Source organism: Impatiens glandulifera, chromosome 3, assembly GCF_907164915.1.
Source record: "Impatiens glandulifera chromosome 3, dImpGla2.1, whole genome shotgun sequence".
NCBI lineage: Eukaryota > Viridiplantae > Streptophyta > Magnoliopsida > Ericales > Balsaminaceae > Impatiens > Impatiens glandulifera.
The window spans coordinates 20,041,163-20,061,659 of record NC_061864.1 but is presented as its reverse complement, the minus strand read 5'-3'; the positions used below and the strand labels follow the sequence as shown (position 1 = coordinate 20,061,659).

General features: G+C 32.7%; 2 protein-coding genes across 2 annotated transcripts; one reads left to right on the top strand and one right to left on the bottom strand.

Annotated features, from left to right (window-relative positions):
* Positions 1-7,300: 7,300 nt before the first annotated feature.
* Positions 7,301-11,671, top strand: LOC124929112 (polyadenylate-binding protein 2-like). Its single transcript, XM_047469387.1, has 9 exons — positions 7,301-7,861; positions 8,107-8,225; positions 8,460-9,116; positions 9,209-9,286; positions 9,360-9,449; positions 9,946-10,083; positions 10,479-10,658; positions 10,874-11,092; positions 11,188-11,671. The coding sequence occupies exons 1-9, from the start codon at positions 7,576-7,578 to the stop codon at positions 11,452-11,454; spliced, it is 2,034 nt and encodes a 677-aa protein (XP_047325343.1). The 5' UTR covers positions 7,301-7,575; the 3' UTR covers positions 11,455-11,671.
* Positions 11,672-12,701: 1,030 nt separating this feature from the next.
* Positions 12,702-17,559, bottom strand: LOC124931782 (probable protein phosphatase 2C 12). Its single transcript, XM_047472334.1, has 10 exons — positions 17,407-17,559; positions 16,732-17,043; positions 16,481-16,652; positions 15,616-15,769; positions 15,473-15,536; positions 14,852-14,959; positions 14,146-14,271; positions 13,824-14,056; positions 13,506-13,708; positions 12,702-13,229 (listed from the first exon to the last, which is right to left on the bottom strand). The coding sequence occupies exons 2-10, from the start codon at positions 16,927-16,929 to the stop codon at positions 13,201-13,203; spliced, it is 1,287 nt and encodes a 428-aa protein (XP_047328290.1). The 5' UTR covers positions 16,930-17,043; positions 17,407-17,559; the 3' UTR covers positions 12,702-13,200.
* Positions 17,560-20,497: the final 2,938 nt, after the last annotated feature.

Sequence of the window (20,497 nt, the reverse complement as noted above, 5' to 3'; positions counted from 1 at the left end):
CATGTATCCTCCACCCCGACCGACATGGCTGTTGTCAACCAAACCAGCAATGCTACTCCTTCGACAGGCCATGTCGCTGCCACCCTGACCGATCACGATGTTGTTTTTCCAGTCGGGCTCACCTCAGCCACTACGGCATGTCACGACATCCCCACTCTGACCACTCAAATTCCCGATAAGTCGTGGACCATGGGACGAAATGAAATTGCAAATTTGGAGGGCATTCAGAACCTAATTATCAAGTTCCTCGCCCAGTTCCAAAGGCATAAACTTGTCATGACCACTAAAAGGAGCGAGTAAATCATTTGCCAATTCAAAATCCGATTCGAGCAAGATTGGAACTCATTCGACAAAGCTAAATACGAGGAAATCGTTCTGTTGTCGGTTGGTCTCATGATGGAGTTTTACAAGTGCTCCAAAACCTATGCATATACTACACAAACAAATGCAAACTAAACATGGTAAACCAACAAGGTTTGGGAAAAAACGGGACAACTAATGGAAGCAAGCTCAATGTGGATCCTAGCCTAAAAATTAAAACGCTCGAACACCCGCTCCAAATTGAACTCCCCCTGGAAATTGAAGAGGGATGCGTCAATGATTAGAAGTGAGTTGTCGTCGGTCACTTCATGAGCAACCACAAGGCCCCATTCCGAGCAATCAAGGCCGCCCTTTTCCGACAATGGAGCGAAAAAAGACTCAAAAAATTCAAAGTCAACGACTTTGGCTATTTCTTCCTCACTTTTGGCACGGAGCCTGAAGCCCAAGCCATTGCCGACTTAAATTTCACCTTCATGTTCAACTTATGTTTCAAGCTCTCCAAATGGAATGAAGAAATGGACATCAATAACAAACCGCCACAATCCGAACAAGTGTGGGTGAGACTGAGAAACATCCCACCGCACTTTTGTAATGCCAAAGCACTTGTCTACCTCACCAGACTCATTGGAAAACCGCTTAAGCTCGACCCCGACTTTGACTCGTTTGAACAGGTCACGTTTGCCCATGTTTGTATTGAGATCGACTCAACAAGTATAAAACCGAAAAAAATCGAGTTAAGATACCAGAATGGAAACATGACCACCATTGAGATCATGTACGAGCAGCCGAAAAAAGAGGACGGGGAAAAGCAAAATAAGCCTGTGGCCACTCCCGAATAAAAGAATGTCAATATGGTCAAGAAATCATATATCGAAATCCTCAAAGCAAATGAAAGCCACAACGAACACGTGAATGACAACCAAACCGATCTCGATCCCACTAAGCCTGAAACCGAGGCCCTTTTCCTACTGATTAGGTTCGAAAAGCCCGACATCAACGTATAGCGAAAGCCAAAGCATCTTAAAAACCATGAGCTCTGAAACCAAAGAAAGTTGCAACGTTATCAAAGAAACCACCTTAAAGGAAACAACTCATACTCTCAACTCCAAACTCAAGCCCGAAAGAAAAAAATGACAAGAGAAGCTAGCGAAGACGAAGAACTCGAAACTCTATCCGGAAATATATCTCAAAAAGACCTAAGAGTGACAAGAAAGAAGGAAAAAAAGAACAAGGACAAAGACAAGAGATATGAGTTCGAGAAATTAACCCCTATCGTCTTGTTTTAGTTGATTGATTGCTAGTTTCATTCTTTATTCACTTTTGTACTTTGATTTAATGTCCGTGTGCGTTTCTTAGGCCAACTATGAATTCCTCATGGCCATCGTGTGTTGACTTTGAGCAAATTATTATAAGCTCAAATTCAGCTCTTATACTCCTTTTACCCTTTTTTGAGTCTTTTTAATTAATGGCGTAAGTTATTTCTCAAAAAAAAAATAATCTATTTTACCCTCACTTTGGGCCCACCAATCCCAATTGACCTCCCATCGTGTGGCATACTCACTTCCAAAAACTAACAATCTCTTTAATATTTTTATCCACCTCAATTGACCTAGTCGACCTTTCATCGTGTGGCATACTCACTTCGATTAACCAACCATCTCATTCTATATTTTTATCCACATCAATTGACCTCTAATCTTGTGACCTTATACTTTCACTTCTATCAAATCAACAAACAACAAACCATCTCCTTCCATATCGTGAATTTCATTTACCCAACCACCAATATCATCGCATAGTTTAACCAACCATCCCAATCAATCTCTAATTTTGTGAATGTCATTTACCCACCCACCAATTTTATCGCAAAATTTAACCAATATCATTCTCATTCAACCATCTTCTCACTTCGATAAACTAACGTTTTTATTTCACATAAACCCTTAAAAATTTAATAAAAATATATATGTGTGATCATGTATGGCCAAAACTAAAGGAATTAGTTATAGTGCACGCTATGACCATCGGATGAGCGTTGAATTTTCATCCAGCGCCCATTAAAGAGCGCGTAGCTGGTTGTAGTCAAAGCAACGTGCGTCCAAACCACAACAGAATGGATAACACCCCATTATCCAGAACGTTAACGGACTGCCCAAATGCAACGACGCTGGATGGAACGCCAACAGAATGCCCGAAGATGCTCAAAACAACGTCGTTTTGAGCGCCACATTTGTCTCCAACGCGACGTTGGAGTGGATAAGCTCTAAAGATCCGTGTTGATCTTGTCTTTTTGGAACTCGACCATTGGTCCACCAAATTGACTGATTCAAAGTTCAAAATGATCACCCTACGATAATGATCATTTCCACCTATCAAAATAGGGATGAATAATCCATATTCCAGTGACTTTAGCCAAGAATATCCAAAAACTATTAATGATGGTGTTTGGCCAAATCAAGCCATCAATGACTTTTGGTCGAATCAAGCCATTAATGACTTTTGGCCGATTCAAACCATTAAAAGCCTCTACCGACTTAGATTAGCCATAAATAGCCCCCTAAGTCGTTCTCAAACCAGAAAATCGAATATCCCCTCTTAAATCATGATTTTACAGAAATCTGCCATTTAAGCTCAAAGCTTCTAGATTTTTTGAAAATTTGTTTTAGGCCTTAAAACAAGGATCAAAGAGTATTCTCTAATCCTTAGTAAGGTTTCAATCACCCTCTAATTCATATTTACAGTTTAAATTTGAATTTTTTATATTTCAAATTACATAAACTTGTATGCTTGTTGTTTATGGTGTTTTATAGATGAAAATCAATTATAGGAAAATTTAGAAACTATCTAGATATGATAGAACCGATCAATCGATTTAAATAACAAAAATCCAAATTTAAATTTTAAAAATCAAAAAAATAATTTTGTTGTTCTTAAGTTAATTTTGTTGAATGACAGACCAGAAAGCTTCCCAACATGATTGTAATGATGTTAGGCAGCTGTTTGGATCATTTTTTATCCATCTCGATCATGTTTGATCAAAATCAAAATTTTCAAAATAAATTAAAATTTTGAGTTCTTGATTTGGTCAAAACGAACAGTCATTGTTCTTGTTTTGGTACCTATCAAGTATATGTAGTAAAAGGAAGCTATTGAATAGCTCCTTACACTTCAAAACAACTTTAAAATAAAAAACCCGATTTTTATCACAAACTATTTTAAACAAATTGATCATCATTCATGTCGAATGATACATTGAGATGATGCTCAACATGTTCCTAGGAGCTTTGTGAAGCTACACAAACACTTGGATCAAAGAATCCAAGTTAAAAAATGAATTAAAAAAATGAACCTTTTTTTTCATGAGGACCGAGGCTTGTTAGCTTAGGACTAAGAGATCCGGACGAGGATCATCGGTTTAAACAAAACCTAGGACCGAGAAATTTGAACCAGGACATATGTTCTTGAGCTAGGACTGAGAGGTCTAACTGATGTTCTTGAGCCAGGACCGAGAGATTTGACCGAAGATTCTTACCTAAGACCGAGAATCCCAAACCCTAGGACCAAGAGGTCTGACCTCGAGACCGAGAGTCTCAAACCTTAGGCCGAGAATTCTAAGCATGGGACCAAGAGCTCCCAAACCCATGACCGAGGGACTTAGACCAGAGCTAGCCCAGGACCGAGAGGTATATACACTTCGATCGAGAAACTTAGATCCAAGCTAACCCAATACCGATAGGTTTCTACACCTAGACCGGTAAGATCAGTCAAGGACTAAGAGTCCTTAACATCTCGACCGATAGACTTTGGCACTCTAGCTAAAGATCCTAAACCTCGACCGAAAGACTCCTCGACCCGGATTGAGAATCTTTTGACCTAAACCGATAAAAATGAACCCTGGCCTATGAGTCTCGTCCTAAGGTCTGTTTTGTTCCCCTTCTAAAAATCCAAAATTATTTTTATAATTTTGGAATTTCAAATCATTTCCTAAAATCCCAAAAAAATTAGAAAAGTCATTTTAAATATTTTTGGGATATTTCCACAAAAATATTTCGACAAAGGCTCATTTGGTGTTTATTTATAAACCCTAATGCCTTTAAAAATGACTAATATTCTTTAGGTATTTCTACAACATGTACTAGCATTTAAATATTGTCGTTTCAATATTTTAAATAACGCTAAAACTTATAAGTATGACTAGGACCAGAAAAATAACCGTTTAAAACTCAAACGTTATACAACTAATTTTCAAAATCCAACTTTATAAGTAGAGACCGTTTTTAAAAAGGGTACATATGATGAAACATGAAAGCCCTTTCCCGAGTATCATCAAACTACGAACTGAAAGAAAACTTTGGTCAATATGTTTGTATACATATGCCAACTTTTATTGATTTAAAAAAAATCAATTGGCGACCCTAATTCAAAAGAATTAATATGTTAAATTAATTATGTTTAATTAATTTAAATTAAAGGATTTCTAAAAAATCAAATTGTGATTTAATTATCGTAAATCCCTGAATTATTTAAAATTGAACCCAAAATTAATTATTTTTAATTAATTTCAAAACGCTATTAGGAATCAATGACATTTTTTAAAAATAATGTTTTATTTTAAAAGAAAATTCCTTGCACGCAAACTAATGTTAAATTTCTCGAACCTCGAACTTTTCACGGAAACCAACGCAAATGGGTTTTCCGGGGTTACAATTATTAAAATGTGTCAATTTCTTTCCTAATTAACTAAACTCTCTTTTTCACTTTTAAGATTATATATATATATATATATATATATATATTACTTTGTTTTAGGTACGTTTCAAATTCGAAACGTACATATAACATTTTTTATTTTATTTTTAAACGTTTCAAGTTTATGAACGGGTCAACCCACAATCCAACTTAAGTGTTCATTATTCTCACACATATGTCCAAATTAACCACAACTCTAGATCCGATAATACGAATATTTTGAAAATAAGCATTATTATATATATATAATTGCCCAAAATGAATATAAAAACTATGATAGTCATTTTAAACTTTTTATTTGTTGATTAATTATTCAAGTTCTCCAAATGATCAATTAATGCAACTCGCTATAACCTCAATTTTAATATATTTCTTAAATTCACATTTCACCATTAACAATTTTTTGTTTTTCTTTTTAAGTTCATCAATATCATTAATTATATCAGTCAATGCTGGGTCATGCCATGAAAAATAATTATATTCTTTTTTAATAAACTAATATTAAAAAAAATTATAATACTTGGTTTTAAATATATTGTGTTAACGAAATATACTCTAAATTTGGGGCATGAAAAAATTGTCTGAATAAGATAACAACTCTTTATTCCTATAATTGAAAGAAAAAAATTTAATAAATATTGAAGAAGAATGAAAAGAGATAAAAGATGAAAAATTTATGATAAAGAGTAATAATTAATAATAAAAATTAATCTTGAAAATATTAAAAAAATAAAATTTGAGTGGAATGTGAATAAAAATAAATGATGTATTTATTGTGTCCTTTGAGAACTCGCGTCAACCATAATAAAAATAATACATTTTATTTTTAATATTAATATAGTTATGTATTGAGAATGAGTTTTGCACACTCCCCATTCTTGACCTCGAACATGATCGAGTCTTTTTTTCCTTCTCATTTCTGATCTTAACCCCGAACCCAATTTAAATACCTGAATTCGATCATCAAATACTTACGGGTATCGAATGGGTATTCATTTTCATCTATATCTCATAATGAGGAAAACAACCATGATAAAGACTCATAATTAGGAGTCTAGGAGCGATGCAAAATTGATTTTCTTTTTTTCGGCGAAATACATGTTAGTGATTCTATTTCATTGAATTCTTTGAAAATAAAATATATTTTTTTGTGACTTTTTTTTTATCTTTGACAAATTAATGAAATTATTTAAAAGTGAAAAATAATTTTTTAGATCAAGTATAAAAAAAGTTGTGATAAATTTTCTTCTAATAAACATTTTGATTTTGACAAAATAAAAATTTATTGTCATAAATAAGCTCAATATATGTGGGAGATACCTTTATTGTCTTACTTCTTTATATCTTTTATACCTATAACAAATATTTTAGGTAGCGTATAAGATAAATGTCATAGTTAAAATTAATTAAGTTAAATAGAGTAGCCAACAATCACATACCATAAGACAAATACCGTGTTTAAGATAATATACGACAAATGTTGTGTATAAGAGAACGAATCTAACAAATTTAGAATAATCCATAATCACATACCTTAAAAGAGAAATATCGCGTTAATGAGATTAACCGTCACACGAATTTTGAACCATAATTATGAGTGTCTATTAGGATTAGGAAAAAAAATATTGTCATTAAATTGTGTCTTTTTATATTTTAATGTATCTATGATTATCAATAAATATTTATATAATATTTTATATAACATAATTTTTGTGTGAAAAATGTTTTATTTTATAAAATTTGTATAAATACAGAAAAAAATTTTAAAAAAAAATTAAATAAACTAAAAAGTTAAAATCTAAAATAAAAATAATAATAAAATTATTATTCTTATAATAATTTTATATTTATTTACTTAAATACTTTTCTTACAAATATTCAATTTCTAAAATATTATTTTATACTTTAAAGATAATCTATATAATAAAGAATAAATATTTGATTACAAAAGAAGAAAGTTAGTAAATTTTGATTTTTTTTTTGTAATTAAGAGCAAAATAATATAGCTAATAAATTGTTTGATTTCTTAAATAAAATAAATATTTAAATTTATTTAAAAATAAGATTTGACCAAAAAAATATTGATAAAAAAGAATAAAAAAACAAAAACCGCAACCGAAAAGTTTTGAGTGATAACTGTCAAATCGGACGGTGATAAGTAATGCCACGTAGCAAGAAACTAGGGTTTTCTGCAATAGTCTCGTCTATATGAGCCAAGCAGTTTGCTCCTTCATTCGGCGCGGTGCAGAAGTTCGGCCTGCCTTCTTCTTCTTGTTCGTCTTTCTTGTTCTCTCTCTATTTTTTTTCTCATTCCGGTCGTTCTGGATCTCACCACCTATCTCTATTTTAGCCCTTTCCTGACTTCGTCTTCTCTTCTATATCTAAAAAATCTCAAATTTCCTTACTACCCATTTCTCTTTTAGATCTCTATACAGTTTTCTATCTACTACCCAGAAGATAAAAACCCAGAAAAAAGAGGAAAAACCAAAAAAGTTAAAAACAACAATGGCGCAGATTCAGCCTCAGTCTCAGCCTCAGCCTCAACAGCAGGCTAATGTATCTGTGTCAAACGGTGTTGCTACGCCGGCCACCGTTGCCGCCGGTGGAGGAGGAACCCAATTTGGAACGACGTCTCTCTATGTTGGTGATTTGGACATGAACGTTACGGATTCTCAGTTGTATGATCTGTTTAACCAGGTGGGTCAGGTTGTTTCGGTTAGGGTTTGCAGGGATTTGTCTACCCGATTTTCTCTCGGATATGGTTACGTCAACTACAGCAGCGCTTCCGATGGTTAGTGATTGATGCCTTTGTTGATCATCCCAATTGTAAATTTAGATTCTTTTGTTTTGTTTATTGTGAAAGATGTTTGTAAATATCAGATCAACGGGATTACTGTTTTATATGTTTGTTATGTAATCTCTGTTTTCGATCTGATGGTAGTTTTCATATTTGAAGAATGCATGTTCATTTTTCCATGTAAATAAAGTTTTTTTTCAGTTTTGTTTGACATTGGTGTTATTATTATATTACTGCAGCGGCAAAAGCAATTGAACGACTTAACTTCACTCCACTTGGTGGAAAATCTATCAGAATCATGCATTCCCATCGTGATCCTTCTGGACGCAAGAGTGGTACTGCTAATATATTCATAAAGGTATGCAGAAATTCCAATCCCTGTCTAATTGTGTTTGTAATGGATCTTAGTTTTGTACATATATCAATTGTTGTCTTCCATCATCTTTTGGTACACAACTCATTCATGATCCCATATTTAGGATACGATTTAGTCACAATAGGGAGGCAGATTTGCAATTTCTTATATTTGATTCCCATTACTTTCAGTCATGTATTTTTTTTTTATCTCATTTCTTTGATTATTATTGTACAGAATTTGGACAAGGCTATTGACAACAAGTCATTGCATGATACCTTTGCCCCCTTTGGAAATATCCTATCTTGCAAGATAGCCACTGATTCTTCTGGAAACTCGAAGGGTTATGGTTTTGTGCAGTTTGAATCTGACGAAGCTGCCCAAAAAGCAATTGAGCAGTTAAATGGAATGCTACTGGATGACAAGCAAGTTTATGTGGGATATTTTGTTCGTAAACAGGAAAGAGAAATTGTTATAAGCCAGACAAAATTTAACAATGTTTATGTCAAGAATCTTTCTGATGTAACTACTGATGAAGATTTGATGAAAACATTTAGTGAGTATGGAGCTATCACTAGTGCAGTGGTGATGAGAGATGGGAATGGTAAATCAAAATGTTTTGGATTTGTTAACTTTGAGAATCCTGACGATGCTGCCAAGTCTGTTGATGGATTGAATGGGAAAACATTTGAAGATAAGGAGTGGTATGTTGGGAAAGCTCAGAAGAAATCTGAAAGGGAGTCCGAGCTCAAGGCTAGATTTGAGCAGACTGCCAAGGAAGTTGTTGAGAAATTCCAAGCACTGAATTTATATGTTAAGAATTTGGATGACAGCATTGATGATGAGAAATTGAAAGATTTGTTTTCTGAGTTTGGCACAATTACCTCTTGCAAGGTATTGTTCAATTTTCTTTTTTATATATGAAAATACAACAAATCCTTTATTAACATAGGTTTAACTATGGTTCCTTGCTTATTAACTTATAGGTCATGCAAGAACCTAGTGGGATCAGCAGGGGTTCAGGCTTTGTTGCATTCTCTACTGCTGAGGAAGCATCTCGTGCTGTAAGTGAACTTCATTTTTTTCTTTACAAAATACATCTTTTAATGTCCATCTTATATACTCTTTTGTCCACAGCTAGTAGATATGAATGGGAAAATGGTCGTAAGCAAACCACTCTATGTGGCTGTTGCCCAAAGGAAAGAGGATAGGCGAGCAAGGTTGCAGGTATATCAATCTGAATGTTGTGCTTCTTGGGCTTTGTTTGATGAAGGGTTATTTGGATTTAATCTTAATAATCCCTTGTTGATCAAATCGTTAACTAACATACCAAATTACCCATTATTTTTATAACATATTAAAACAAAGGACATTTAAGCCGTTTAACCCAATTAGTCCCAATAACCCACTTTTTCATAACAAGTTCCTTTTTTAACTTTCAAAAATTTGGATTATTTCAAAATAATCTTACATCAATCAAACAAGCTCTTTGAGATTTATCTATAGATTATTCATGAGCAATGCCATTTATATATAAATTAACTAATGTATATTTTCATTTACTTCATATATTTTCATTTAATTTATTTAACCCTCTTTGACACTCAAAGTGAGTATGCAACATTCTGCACTAAATTTTCAGTTTTATCAAATAAAAATTTTATGGTCCAAACTCCAAGGATGGGATTCCATGCCATTTGAGTTAATCATTTTCTTCTTGCAGGCTCAGTTTTCTCAGATGCGTCCTGTTACAATGTCACCGTCTCTTGCTCCTAGAATGCCAATGTATCCTCCTGGCACTCCAGGACTTGGGCAGCCCTTCATATATGGGCAACCACCTCCTACCATTATCCCTTCACAGGTAAAGGGTCACTTGAATTTTTCATTCTTGCTAACCAAATACATAGTCCACCATAGAAAAATGTGGCATGTAAATAATAATCTCTAAGGGATTTGAATGAATGGCTTAAGAGTTTTATATGCTAAATACAATTATGAGCTATATTTGGTTTGTGGTGGAATTTTGTTTCTTCACTTTCATTTATGGAATTTGATTTCCCAAACATTGGATTTGAATTTTAGATATTCAATTCCTCTTCTAAGGAAATTGGAGGTTGAGTAAAATACATAGTCTTGGGTGTTTATTGTTTTTCTGACTTCTATAATGGTATCATACTAATATTTAAAATTTAGAATCTTTGATGTACTAATATGTATGTATATCTTTAAGCCTAATTCTGAAATTTGGATTTGCAGGGTGGTTTTGGATATCAACAACAACTGGTGCCTGGAATGAGGCCTGGTGGTGCTCCAATGCCAAACTTCATTTTCCCATTCGTCCATCAAGGTCAGTATAACCAGCCACGCCCTGGTGGCAGACGTGGATCTGGCCCTATGCAACAAGCACAGCAACCTGTTCCACTTATGCAGCAGCAGGTAATATTCAATTATCTATGTAATTTTTCTTTTAAACATTATTATCTCTATGTTGGTCAAGCTGGTTTCCATTTAACTAGAAAATATTATTTGGCTGTGTTTGCTTAAGATGCATTATTTTTTTTGGTGACTTAAATAAGAATTAGAATTTAATATGCATCCAATCATATAGCCTTAGTTGTTTTGTGATAGTAATGTTTATGCTTTTGCTATAGATGATGCCAAGAGGAGGAGGAGGGCGACTTTACAGGTACCCTCCAGGTCGCAATGTCTCAGATGGTTCGGTTGGTGGTGGTATGGTTCCTGTTCCTTATGAGATGGGTGGAATGCTTCCCCCTCGTGAAGCCATGAACCAGCCACAACAGAAACAGCCTATTCCAATTACTGCCTTGGCTAGTGCTCTTGCAAACTCAACTCCAGAACAACAGAGGCTGGTAAGAATCGAGACAGCTTCTTCTTTTTGTTTTCTTTAGCAAGCAAATCCTAGTAAAGAGTTAATAATAATAATGATTATATGATAATTTAATAGATGCTGGGTGAAAATCTGTACCCTCAAGTGGAGCAGCTAGAACAAGAGCATGCTGCTAAAGTGACTGGAATGCTGCTGGAGATGGATCAAACGGAGGTGTTACATCTGCTTGAATCACCAGAAGCATTGAAAGCTAAAGTAGCTGAAGCTTTGGATGTTCTGAGAAATGTTCAGCAGCAGCAGCAGATTGGCGGCGGTGGTGGCAGTGGTAGCCCTACTATCCAGATGGCATCCTTGTCTCTCAACGATGGTCTCGTCTCGGGTTAAAACTTTTTATATTTTTACTTTGGAAACGTGAGGGACGGCTTGAATTTTGTTAGTTTCTTTTTTTGGAAGCAGATTGTTACTTTTATATGGACTTCCTAGTCAGTTGCTTTAAGCAGCAGCAGTCAGTCCCTTCTTTTGAAGTGAACTAGTTATTTTCTATGTTTGTTTCTGCACCCAAATTTTGGATAATTTTCTAGATATTTATCCTTTTGACTTAGTTTTTTTATTATTATTTTGATGGAAAATAGAGTAATAAGGGCCATCATGATTATTTATTTATGTTGACTACTAATATTTTAAATTTTCATAGGGCTTATTGATTAGAGTTAATTTTCATGGGGTTATTGCCTTGGGTCAATTTTGAATAGTTATCTTGTAATCTCACTGTTCAATATATTGTAATTTGTTGAAGAATCTTGTAACAAATTAAAGATTCTCTTCTTATCTCACTTAAATGAGTATACAATATAAAATAAATGACTATTTTTGTGAGAATCAAACATAATATAAAACATTTTCAAATATGATATTAATTATAAATATAAAATTAACATTTTAATAATTTCAAATTTTGTAAAGTATCTAAGATCAAAAGTTGTTAGATATTAAATATAAAAAATATGTAGCAAATAAAAATGAGAATTATTTAGGTAGTATTTTGCAACTATTACAATCATTTTGAAATTATTAAGTGGAATTGATTTTGTTTTTATTTAGTATAAAAGATAGGATGTTGGATTAAATTATAATAAATGAATTTATCAATTTTTTTTATTTATTTTTTTATAAATATAGATAGGTTTTGATTTTAAAATAATAATTTCTTTTCTTAACTAATAAGTTCAAAATTCTAGTTTTTATTATACACCATTATTTTTATCTAAAATCACATACATAAAAATATGTTACTATTTAAATCACTATTTACATTTTTTATGTGGTGTTCAAACATTTAAAAATAGAAAATAATAACCTAACAGGTAGTTCTTTTCAAAGAAAAAACAACAATTGTGATTTGCATTACATTTTTAGTTGCAGTTTTTCATTATTGCATAAACTGTTTCACAAAAAATAATAAATATAATTAGCTACATTTTTCTTGCAGCTATATTTGTATCCAATGAATTTTCTTCTCTTTTTGAAAGAAAAAACACAAACATATGTTATCGTGCTATTTTCAATGAGAATCGAATATAAAAATCAGTAAATAATGCAATTATAAAAAATTAAACATTTCTTAGAAAGAAGATAAAACAAGTAACAATTTCATATCCACTTTTACTTAGTCTCATACAAATAATAAAATAAAAAGATACAAAGCTTAGAAATTGATAGAGATTGAAAAATTAAGTATGGGGATATATTTATTTACCCCTTCACAAGACACACAGAGTTGGTTATGGCTATAGATGAATCAATTGAATGAAAATACAAACTACTTATAAAACAAACATATCATTACTACTATATATATAATCATTATCTACCCAGCACAATCCTATCTTACATCTAAACTGGGGATGAACAACTAAGTTAGCTCTAAGAAACAGAAAAAAGGGCTTTTTTCCCTTCAATTTTGTCGCCACAAATATGAATTAACTATAGTAGATGTACCCGAAATTTGGAGCCAACCCAAGTGCATTACATCATTTTAAGCTTTCCTTTCACTTGTGAGTTTTTTTTATCTATCTTCTATCCACAAAGAGTAAAACTCTCAAGAAATACATTCAAATGGGAAAAGGTTCATTAGTCACTTCCACTACTGGATCTCCCCTCTGCAAGAAAAAAGAAAAAAAAAATCCAAGTTTAAGAGACTAGATTTTGATTTGACAGAAAAATCAGCTTATGGAATATGACCATTGTGATGTCCTAAATCGGGAAATCATATGAGCTATAGTAACATTCAGTGGTACTTTTTAGGGTTTGGATTGTGGTGACCCGAGTTGTTTTCCTAAGCGATATATTATAGACTATTTCCTCACATCACGTGTGGATAAATGGATTGGGGGCGTTACAACCCTAAATAGAAGACATAATACATATATACATACCCGCAGATGCTCCTTTTCCTTCCATGGCTTCTCTTTTCCCCTGACAGCTTGAACAAAGAAAAGGGCCATCCCAAGGCCGTAAATTCTCTGAATTCAACGAACCTGCATGTATCGATATACCTTCACCAGGTTTCATCTCTACTTGGCAAACCGCACACATAAACAGCTTAAACATGTTACACAGTGGGTATTTTGTATCCAACCTGTAACAGTAACATGAATCGAATATTAGTTTTTCATTCAAAAGTGCAGGAATATAATATAAATGCATGTTACTATAAAACTGAATCACAATCTAATCAGAATGAAATAAAAAACCTTTGTGAAAGATTGGCAGATCCTTCCTCATGCAACTCCTCCACAACATCAGGCTCGGAATATTCTTTTTCCTGTTGTGAGAACACCTCTGTTGATTTCTTTCTGAACATGGACTTGAAAACTCCTTTGCCATGCTTCTTTGGTGGTGGCAGAGGGTTAGGTTTCTCATGAGGTGTTATATCAATCACAATGGAAGTTGTGTCGTCTCGAAGTCCTTTTACTTGGACCGCTTCCTGAAATTGTAAAAAAAAAATAAAAATAACTGCCATTTATGTATTTGAATTAATATGAATTATCTAATTCAACTGTCACAAATACATACTTTGACAACTTGGGAAGCTGCAGCATCTGGTGGCATCCCACGACAACATTCAAAGCCTGTCTCTGCAGAAATAGCATCCCAAACTCCGTCGCTCGATATAATCAGCCTGCCACCAGTAGATGACAGCTGCAGGAATGACATCACCAATTTTATTTTGAACAAGTTCTTGATATTTGTTATTGAAGCAATAAATAAGTCACCTTTTGGCTTTTGACAATAATTTTGCAAGAAAAGAGAGAAAGTGCTAGTAAAATTGATAGACAAACATATTCATGCAAGAAATGTGGCAGATCAGAGCAGAATTCACCAGATAAACAAGAGATAACCAGTATTTGATCAGTAAGTCAGTAACTAAGGGTCTGTTTGATTAAACGGAATTTTAAGTGCCAAATGGGATAAAGTGACCAAATGAAAGTATGTAAGTTGATTTGATAAAATGTGAAACTATTGTCAGAAAAATACTTAAAAGACTATTTTACCCTTGTAATGATATAATTTGATTAATTTTCAGGGGTTAAAAATTGTCTTGTGGACGTTCTTACTGTATTACTGAGTTAAGTCATTCATGACTTTTTGTTGAATTTTTTAGCTTAATTTAGTCTGAATCTAAATAATTAAGTGATTTGATAACAATTATCAAATAAACTTAATTCAAATAAGTAAATAATCATTTAAATTGAGTGATAATACAGCATTAGTCACTCACCTTTACTTGCTTCACATAAGGGACAGGCACAATGAACTCCCCAACATCCATGTCTCCGATGGAACGAGAAAGACATAGTCCACCAGGCCAACATCTTAAAGGGCCAATCTGCAGCAACATAAATCAAAGAAAATGTGTGCTCAGCTTACATTTCTAGAAAGAGGTATTTTGTCACAATTACCAACACATTCAATTTTAAAATTGCGAAAGTGATTTTGTTTGCATTTGGTATGAAAAGTGTGATTGAAAGAGATCCTCAAATGCCTGAATATAGATACCATGAAGTTTCTTAGTAATGGTTGCTTGTATGATTTAGACTCGTGATTTGAAACTATGTAAAACATGAAGTAGCTCATCCTAAACACTTCTAATTGGTATATTATATAAATATATGTTAGGTTGAACAGAAAAAAGTTGTTTTGCATCAATCTCAATCTCAGTAGATGAAACTTTTTCAGGTGAAACGTGTAAAAAAGATGATTTTTTATCAAATTTGTAGAACATGCTAATTAAACTTTTTTAGATGAGTCGAATGTATTTTATTTTTATTTTTTTCCACTTCAATAAAATTGGATACCAAAAGGGCTTGCACAAACAGCTCAATATTTAAGAAATCTATACCTCTGTGCCGGCACCAGTATTAAGTCGACCAACCTCTCCACCACTTGCAGTAACACGCTCCACTCTGATTAAAAACATGGAGATGATTATCCTGCATATATTCGTGAAAAGTCCATGTATAATAAACAAAAAGTATAACTTACTCCTCTACATTGCATTCGAGCCTATGATCCGCTGACAGATAATATATTCCACCATCTGCTGATTCAAGAACGCATCGGGAATCACCAACAGAGGCAACTGTTATAAACCAACCTTCAATAATCACAAAGGTAACAGTTGTTCCTGAAGTTTGAGCTGTTTCACAAACATGAAAATTTTCAGTGTATTGACATTTAATATGTTCAATTATATTGAATAATTCTACAGAACAGGCTTTTACAAAAAAAAAAAAATACATCACTATTAATCCCAATTGCGAATAAAATTTTATTGTGTTATTCATCTAGGACACATCACTTAAACATAGTAGTAACATGCATAGAGTCATGGCATCATCATTTTGTTATTCAAAAATGAGAAGGCCATCAAATAAAGTACAATAATTTTGGAGAGATCATTTGGCTGACCAGCAGAAACAAGGTAGAACAAAGATCCCCTAGTCAAGACTTTCTGAGATGCTTGGATGGACCTTTTATTCTTTAGTAATGGCATCTTTCTTCCAAATTACTAACACTCATTTGCCTCACGGATTAGGTGGGAACAGGATCAATGGAATTTCATAATTTTTCTTAAACATGTGAAATTAACTAATATATTCCATGCAACATGGTTAATCTAAACAGTTATCAAAGAAATAAATAGGTAGGCGCAAGACATCTTTGGCAGTATTTTATAGTTGATATGCATATATTAATTCCAGTACAAGAACTTCACATTATTATCAAGATGATGCATCTAGCTGAAAAGTGATTTCATTATAAAAACTGATGCATCTATGCAGTGTAGGAAATTATTTCAACTAAGAGTACAAACACAAAACCTAAGAATACTCAAATGTCTTCTTACCTTTCTCTTGAAAATCTTTATCAGTTTTTACAAATCCAGCAACCAAAGCCCTGGGCAGTGCTGCTACCCATTCATCTCTATTGAGATCTGGAGGAATTGCAGCCAAAACATTGTTTAGAAGATTCTCCTTAGTGTAAATAGCAGCTGCAGGTCCATTGTGGCCATCAAATAACTGCAAAGAAAGTTTTCTAGTGTTAGAAGAAGTTGAATTGAAACCATGAAATGCATAGAGGGAAATGTAATGAACACACCCCAAAAACAGAATAGGTAGAAGCATCATCTCCTGTGAGTCGTTGACATTCTGTTTTGACAAATGTAAGATCCTCTCCTTTCTTGCTGTGGTTAGCCTGACCATGACAAATATCAGGCCTTTCGATCTTTTCACTCTGCAATTCACGCTTCAGCAATATCGAGAGTGGGACCGTCTGATGCTCACACTTAGATGTCATTGTTCGGCCCCTTCACGTTCCAATAAACCAATTGTTTAAGCAATGTTTGTTTGTTCCCTTCTTCTAATACAACAACATCCTCCTCTTTACTCCACAAATGAATGATGAACAATCCTGAATAAATCAATAAATAAAAATCACAAATCATAGCTTTAACCCCCAAAGTACCACCTCAATTATAAATTTATGATCCACCACCTATATCTCAAAAGGAAAATCCTTCCGGATCTCAAACTGCAAAAAAAAAAGAGAAAACCTAAATCTAAATAATTGATGGGTGATATGCTTGAAGATATAATGATTGACCCAGAACCAAAAATGTTAACTTTTTGGGAGAGATCCACGTCAATGCCGATAAGGAACAAACCACAGCCATGGAAATTTGTTGGAATCCAGAGAGGATAAAAGAAGATAAAGCGAAAAGGTAAAAACGTTAAAGAAAGAGAGAGATGAGGAGAAGGAAAAAGGAAAGCTTACAGGAAACAGAATGGTATTGCCGGCGACGGAATCCACATGTGGAGAAGAATGCAATTGAAATATGCAACTGTTTGGCGTTTCTTCTGCAAAAATTCCACATTGTTATGGAAAGAAAGAAAGAAAAAAGACAGCTTTAGAGAGAGAGAAACAAAGACAGACAGAGGGGCAGAAATGATTAATGAATCTGGTTCATGTGTGCCGCTCTCCTCGTCTTTGGTTCGTTCACATTATTATTATTATTTTAACTCTATTTTCATATCGAAAAATTGATATAAGAGAGATAATTTGAAAGAAAATAAAAAAATATTAGTCAAAAAATAAAATAATTATTTCTTTTCTTAGTCCGATTAGTTCCATGCTATACATAAAAAGGCAGTGTTTGAATCCACTAAGGTACCACCATATATACAAAAAAAAAGAAAAAAATTAACAAATAAGAAATTATTTGATGTTACTCATAAAGGCAGTGTTCGAATCCATTAAAGTACCGCCACATATACAAAGAGAAAAAAAAATTAACAAATAAGAGGTTATTTCGATGTTACTCATAAAGGCAGTGTTTGAATCCACTAAGGTACCGCCACATATACAAAAAGAAAAAAATTAACAAATAAGGGGTTATTTCGATGCTACTCATACGGGGCATCTGTCTGTATTCCACTTATAAAATGACACTTATACACAAAAGTGAAGCTTCTCTGGCATAACTTTAGTGGATACATGCACTACATGTATGAGTAGCATCGAATTAACCCAAATGAGGAGGGTGATGTTTCACTTTTACGTATAAGTGTCATTTTATGAGTGAAATATAGGCACTGTCAATATAGGTAGCATCGAAATAACCCCTAACCTTACATTATTTTTTTTTTCAAACAATTTATTTCTTTTTCCAAACAATAAAATGATGTCACGTTATCGTCCCACCCCAATTTCGTGGTTAATTTGATCCTACTTCTATTTCACTTATGAATTGACACATATATATTTATTGATTTTTTTTCTGCATTTTTTTCATGAATAATTGAATATAGGCAAGCTTTAAATTTAAATGGAGGACTATGTCTAAAGGCGTCATATTACTTCTCATTTATTTAAAAAAAAAAAAAAATATATATATATATATATATATCGTACCAAAATTTCATTCTTAAATATCTCTCTTTATTCTTTTTAATTTAAATTAATAATTTTATTATTATTTTTAGAAAATAAACTATATATATAATTAATAATTTAGAGGTGCTGACGTGTACAAATTAGTTAAAACCGGCGTTTAAATGGAGATGTATCAGCCGGCTCAACGTGCGTGTGGGGTCCATACAACTGTCACTTGTAAGCGCGTTGGATCATGAAACCTACTTTATGGATTAAATATCAAATTTACTCCCTCAATTTATATCCATTCGATGAACAATTACTTCAACTTTATGTTCGTTCAATTTTACATCTAATGTTTCTGACTTTTACAAATGTTTTTTAGATCTTATTAAAAAAAATGTTCAAAAGGGTAAAAAAGAAATGAATCATTTACATTAAGAAAAAACAAATATCTGTTTCGACAATTTAAAATTGAGTCTTGAAAAAATCAAAATTTATATGAAAATGACTTAAATAGGTAGGTTTCTTAAATCTTAAAAAAGGGAATATATAATTTAAGGGTTGTACAATTAATTAAAATATTTCAAAGTAACTTTGGTTGCTTTCTTTAGAAAATGGTGACCAAAGACTTAGATTCAACTTTGTGTCAGGATTATTTTTGGAAGAAAGAAAATAATTGATCAATCCTTTTAAATGTTTTGTAATGTGAATATTTAATTCGAATTTATCAAAGTATGATACTCCTAATAATTGGATTCACTCAAATATAACGCTTAAAGTCATAGAAGAACTATCATAACATAAAATAGTTTAAGTATATTTCTTAATATTTTAATGTAATTATTTAATTTCGTTTGTAAATTTTAAATATATTGAGGCAAATGTTTGTTCGATTATTTTATTATCCTATTTTGAAAAGAAAAAAAAATCTATTAAAAAAACCCTAATAACCAACCTCAAACAAGCTCTATATGTGCTGCATTTTACAACCATGACTATTATTATTACTACATTTTCCAGATAAATCAACAGCTGAATAGAACAGGTCATGTGTTATTCTTTAATATTTCACTTTCATGATTTTGACAGAAATTTTTGATAAATTAAATAATTGCTTAAAATACAACTAAAAATTCAAAGAAATAAAATATAATAATATACCCATGTTTCTAACATTGTACAACATGTTTAAAGAATATCAAATTCACATAACAGATGCCCATGTCTACCTATCACAATTAAGTACTAAAAAATAAAACAAAACAAAAGATCAAAGACACATTTAACTACAAGAAGACAAGCCATTTTTCTACCAATTTCTTCTGAAAATTACTATTGAAGATCAATGACCAACTAATCTTGCGGTTTCACAACAAAATGGTCAATAATCTTAACGAACTTCAAGGGATCGTTATGTGAAGAGACTTGAACGATCGATATTCCCCATCATGGCATAACTGCTACCCTTCTCATCTATGATCCAGCTTCCCATATATGGCTTTAACATGGAAGTTTACATAGCATATTTCAAAAACACATTCCTTGGATGGCTTTGAACTCAACTTTGCCATCATGAGCCAACCAAAAACCTGTTTTAATCGAATAAATCCATCTTTTTGTTACTTGGACTGAAGTTTTAGCTTTAATTTCCTATCTATTGAATACTGAAGTTTAGGTTTTAGGCTACTTTGTCCATATTCCCAAATGATCAAGTTATTAAGTGTCAAAATGATTGAAAGAATTACAGACAATCTGATGAAACCAACAACTCTAACTCTTAACACTTACTTTGAACCACTGACTAAAAATGTATAATCAAACTACCATTTTACAACTAGTACTCTCCTGCCTTCTTCGAAGAATGTCAACGTTTGGTATTATATGTCTTCTTTAATCTAAAGAGCTTGCAAATGGTGGTTTTAAAATAATGGGTTGATTTGGTAAAATTTCTTTTAAGTATCAAGGGTGGTCGATAACTTGATATAGTCTT